Here is a 4805-nt window from a genome sequence, read left to right on the forward strand (position 1 = left end):
ATACCCGCAATGATTTTAGTCTCACAAATGCCAGGGTGTTTGCCACAAGCCTGATACAAGTGTTAAAGGGCAGGAATGGGGCAATAGTCTCAGGCCACTGTCTTTACTCCATACACAGCAATAGCTGTGTCCTGGTGATAGCTGCAAGCTTTGAAATCATACAGGCTGTCAGGGAACTACCGGTGTATGGTTTGGTGTGAGCAGCACAGATGTATTAGGTTCAGCATTGTAGTACATGGGTTTTTTTTTTCTTGGTTTTAAGTGACCATCTGTATAACAGTACCAGAAGTGGATTTGTGTATTGCTGTAAGGGTCCTGTTTCCTATGTTTAATTGCATGTTATGTACAGATAAGTGCATGGTGGAAACAGTGGCCTTGTCATCTATTCTCCATCCCATATGCTCTCCCTCTTGAAGCTGCAATACAATGGTCTAAGACTATGGTCAAGGCTGGAGTCAAGTCACTGAGGACAGAAGGACAAAATTCAAGTTAATATCAGACCCCTTGGAAGGGATTGCCCCTTTTTGCAGGTATGCCTGTAGCTACAATGATTGCAAATACTGTAGATGGTCCTATTCCCTCTGCTCAAAACTTCAGCAGCCCTGTGGCTCTTAATACCTGTAGTGTGCTACACCTTGTTTACGTCATGACTTGATCTGTGGGTGACTGGGATTCTTGGCTTTGGTTCACCTTGCACCTCATCGATAGGCAAGTGGGGAACAGAGAAGGAAATTCTTGGAATTCCTTAGCTGCAAAGTAATAACAAAATGCATCCAAACAGCAGTTAGAGTTTGCTAAGCATGCACAGATGTGAACACAGGCACTAACTTCTGAGAGCAGAGAACAAGCTCCAGCGACATCCACTGCAAACCGCGAGAGCAGGGCAATGTAGAAGGGTGCAAAACATACAGTGAACACGCACAGGTTCAGAGAAATAATGTGGATTGCTTTCTGGATTAATTTTGTCTCATGAGGACTCGTGACCATCTTCTTCTTGAGACATCTGATGACTTGTACTGTACAAAAAGTCACAATCACTAAGGGAATAAAATAGCCAAAGATGACAGACACTAACAATGTATAACTAGGTTGAGTAGATTGTTTCCGAAAGCAGAATTTTTCCTTTTTGTTATGAAATTGTGGACACAAGTAGGAATAAATCATTAGTATTATCCAAAGGGCCCCACAGATGGATGCTGATTTCAGTGGGGATCGAAGAATCTTTGCTTTTAGAGGGAACTTGATTGCAATGTATCGATCGATCGCTATCAGGGTGATGATCAGGATGCTCATAGGCATGTTTGTAAAGTAGATCGTTTGTATGGTGAAACACAGGTTGTCTATGGGATGCTCATATGTGGTAAAATATATCAAGAAAGGCAGGGCAAACAGCAGGAAACTGTCTGCGACTATGAGGTTGATGATGTACACCCTGGTCTTGGTCCACCTCTTGAGTTTGCATCAGAAGACCCAGAAGGCAGTCGCGTTCAGTGGGATCCCCAAAGAGAGCACTGGGATGTAGACTGTAAATTGAAACAGTGCAATGCTGGGATGTAGACTGTAAACTGAAACAGCACAATGCCATTCTGCATGTCGTAGTCTTCAGTGCAGTTCTCCATGTTGGGTTGTCTCTGCAAGACAAGGGGGCAGGCATGAGACCAAGCTTGGGGACAGGTTGTCTGTACTGGCCTGCTGCAGTGCCCCACTCTCATGGCTCTGGAGCTCCTGCCCTTGCACTGCAGATCAGCTCATCAGCACTGAACACAAGATTCGAGGTGTGGCCTCACCAGTGCCCAGTACAGGGGGATGATCACTGCCCTGACCCTGCTGCCACACTATTGCTGATACCGGCCAGGATGCTGTTGGCCTACTTGGCTGTCTGGGCACGAGCTGGCTTATGTCATGCTTCCATGAACCCACTCTCTCTGCAGGATGCTGGGGAGGAATTACTCGGCATTAAGTACCACCAGCCCTAGCAGATCTAGTCCAAGGTGTCCAAAGATAGAAGAAAGAGAGACTTGTGAGCACAAGTCTAATCTCAACCTCACCTGGAGTATTGTGTACAGTTCTGGTGTCCTCAACATAAAAAGGACATAGAACTGTTGGAACAAGTCCAGAAGAGGCCACAAGGACGATCAGGGGACTGGAGCACCTCCCGTATGAAGACAGGCTGGGAAAGTTGGGGCTGTTCAGCCTGCAGAAGAGAAGGCTGTGTGGAGACCTCATAGCAGCCTTCCAGTATCTGAAGGGGACCTATGGGGATGCTGGAGAGGGACTCTTCATTAGGGACTGTAGTGATAGGACAAGGGGTAATGGGTTAAAACTTAAACGGGGGAAGTTTAGATTGGATATAAGGAAGAAGTTCTTTACTATAAGGGTGGTGAGGCACTGGAATGGGTTGCCCAGGGCGGTTGTGAATGCTCCATCCCTGGCGGTGTTCAAGCCCCAACTTTCTCAGCCTGTCTCCATATGGGAGGTGCTCCAGCCCCTGATCATCCTCGTGGCATCCTCTGGACTTGTTCCAACAGTTCCATGTCCCTTTTATGTTGAGGACACATCCTTCACATCTATCTGATGCATTGACTTGAAGACGAGGGGCAGTTAACAGAGTCTAGGGTGTTTTGTCGGATCATTTGCTTAGTAAGGTGCTGTTACTGCCTGAAGCCTCCCCCTTCCCCACCAAAGCAATATGAAATAAATAAACTGGATTAATTTAATAATGCAAACAGCCTGAAATACACAGTGAGGTAAAACACGATATATTCTTTTTGTATGTATTGACAATAAGGATCAATAGACTTTAGATATTAAAAAAAACAAACCCAGGGAGACATACATGGTTCACTTGTATTCTCATAAGAGTAACTGGAGGGTGGAATGGAGACTTGTTAATGACCAGAGATTACATACACACTTTCACACAGCTTTGTGAAATTAATAGAAGCATAGGATGTTATTTACAATTTATTTAGTAATGTTAAACCTAACAAAGACCTTGTGCCATCCCTGGAGGCATTCCAGGCCAGTCTGGATGTGGTTCTGGACAACCTGATCTAGTTGAAGGTGTCCCTGCTCATTGCAACAGAGTGGAACTAGATGAGCTTTGAGGGTCCCTTCCAACACAAACTGTTCTATGGTTCTATGATCTCTTCAGAGAGAAAGGGCAACAGTTATCCCAATAACACTGAGGATGTGTCTTCTCTTGATGTTGCAGAGACACTGGGTTTCATTGTTTTGGGTTTGCTGTTTTTCATCCCTCTTGCCTCCCTCCTTCCACTCCTTGCTTTCCTTTAGCAAGTGTGTGTCTGCAAGGGGTGGATTTGATCTGTTTTATCACTGCTGGTTTTGGGTGGTAGAAGGGCTTCATGGAACTCCTTGGTCACAAAGTAGTAGCAGACACTATCCAGGCAGCAGTTAGATGTGGCAATACACCTTGTCAGGGAGGAGATGTTCTTCATAACCTGGAGCATGAAACAGGTAGCTCCAATGCTATCCATTACGAACGTGGCAAGTAACCCAAAGAAGGCTGGCAGAAAACATACTAGAAACACAATCAGGTTTGCGTAAATAATGTGAACAGCTTTCTGGATTGATTTCTCCTCTGGTGAACTGGTGTTCAGGCCTCTCTTGAGGCTCCTGATCACTTCTGTGGAGCAAAAAGTCAAGATTGCCAATGGAAGAATAAAAACGAAGAAGATGGAAAGCAGGCTCAGAGCAGCAGGCACGGTGGTATCCTTCTGGAAGCAGAGGGTGGATTGGCTCTGCCAGATCTGTGCAGTGGCACCGACTACCACAGAGACCCACAGAAGACCGCAGAGAAGGGCTGCCTTTGATGGAGACCTGAAGGTCCTGGCTTTCAAGGGGTGTTTTATGGCAATGTATCGGTCAATGGAGACAAATGTAATTACATAGATACTCACTAACATGTTGATGAAATATGTTGTCTCTATAAACTGGCAGAGTTCGTCTCGGGTTGACTTATTCCAGAGCAAGTAAGCCATGAAAGGCAAGGTGCAGATGACAAAGCAGTCTGCAAAGACTAAGTTGATTACATACACCCTTGTTTGTGTCCACTTCTTTATCTTGCAGAAGAACACCCAGAGGGCAAGGGCATTAAACAGAGCTCCAAACAAGAAAATGACGCTATACAGAGCAAGTTCAGTGAGGCGGACATGGTGATAAAGTTCTAGACTTGTGATGCTGCAGTTGCTGGACACATTCATTGTCCTGTTGTGCGGAAGTTGTGTGATGTTCTGAGACCTGAAACAGCAAAAGACATGGTAACACTTTCCTCCTCCCCCTTAACAGATGCATATCCTATGAAAAAAAGGGTGTTTAAGTAAACATGCATTTTGCCTATCACAAATGTGAATTTGCGTCTACAAAGCTGGCCTTCTCAGTCAGCCTCTAATTGGGATGCATTCTTTGTCAAGCTTTGTTTATGTTTCCTCAGTTTAGGAGTAAATATCTCCAATAGGACATGGCAGACAGTCTTTATTAAATAGTGGTATCTTGAATGGAGGGGTGGAATAGCAGTGAGAAGAAACCCCATAGATAGTGAGGGCATCCTGTGAGAATGGGATTCCTTAAGCCAGGCTGTGCAAATGAGGCAAGATTACCCTTAGCCTGGTTATGAACTAGGCAGGGATTGCAGCAACCAAAGCCCAGCACAATCCATGAGCAAAAGCTCTTGTACCAGGTCTGCTGGCTTGGGAGACAGAAGAGTGGTGTGAAGGCCTGCAAGGGCATAGCAGATGTCGCTTGGGGGATGTGCTCGTGCTCTGGCTCTAACTGGGCAGGTTTCT

General features: G+C 45.5%; 2 protein-coding genes across 2 annotated transcripts; both read right to left on the reverse strand.

The window, feature by feature from the left end:
• Positions 1–604: 604 nt before the first annotated feature.
• Positions 605–1619, reverse strand: LOC130607578 (G-protein coupled receptor 35-like). Its single transcript, XM_057424786.1, is given in 2 exon segments — positions 605–1518; positions 1554–1619. Coding segments are annotated over 2 exon segments (945 nt in total). The 3' UTR covers positions 605–639.
• A 1623-nt stretch (positions 1620–3242) lies between these two features.
• On the reverse strand, positions 3243–4276 carry LOC130607577 (G-protein coupled receptor 35-like). The gene has a single exon (XM_057424785.1). The coding sequence runs from the start codon at positions 4221–4223 to the stop codon at positions 3291–3293; it is 933 nt and encodes a 310-aa protein (XP_057280768.1). The 5' UTR covers positions 4224–4276; the 3' UTR covers positions 3243–3290.
• Between the last annotated feature and the right edge of the window lie 529 nt (positions 4277–4805).

Source organism: Pezoporus wallicus, unplaced genomic scaffold (genome assembly GCF_028554395.1).
Source record: "Pezoporus wallicus isolate ANWC-B61680 ecotype Strahan unplaced genomic scaffold, APGP_CSIRO_Pwel_v1 contig_8865, whole genome shotgun sequence".
NCBI lineage: Eukaryota > Metazoa > Chordata > Aves > Psittaciformes > Psittacidae > Pezoporus > Pezoporus wallicus.

What these genes read in the sequence shown, in the direction of transcription:
- LOC130607577 (XM_057424785.1), bottom strand. Translation starts at nt 4,223, where the DNA reads ATGAATGTGTCCAGCAACTGCAGCATCACAAGTCTAGAACTTTATCAC.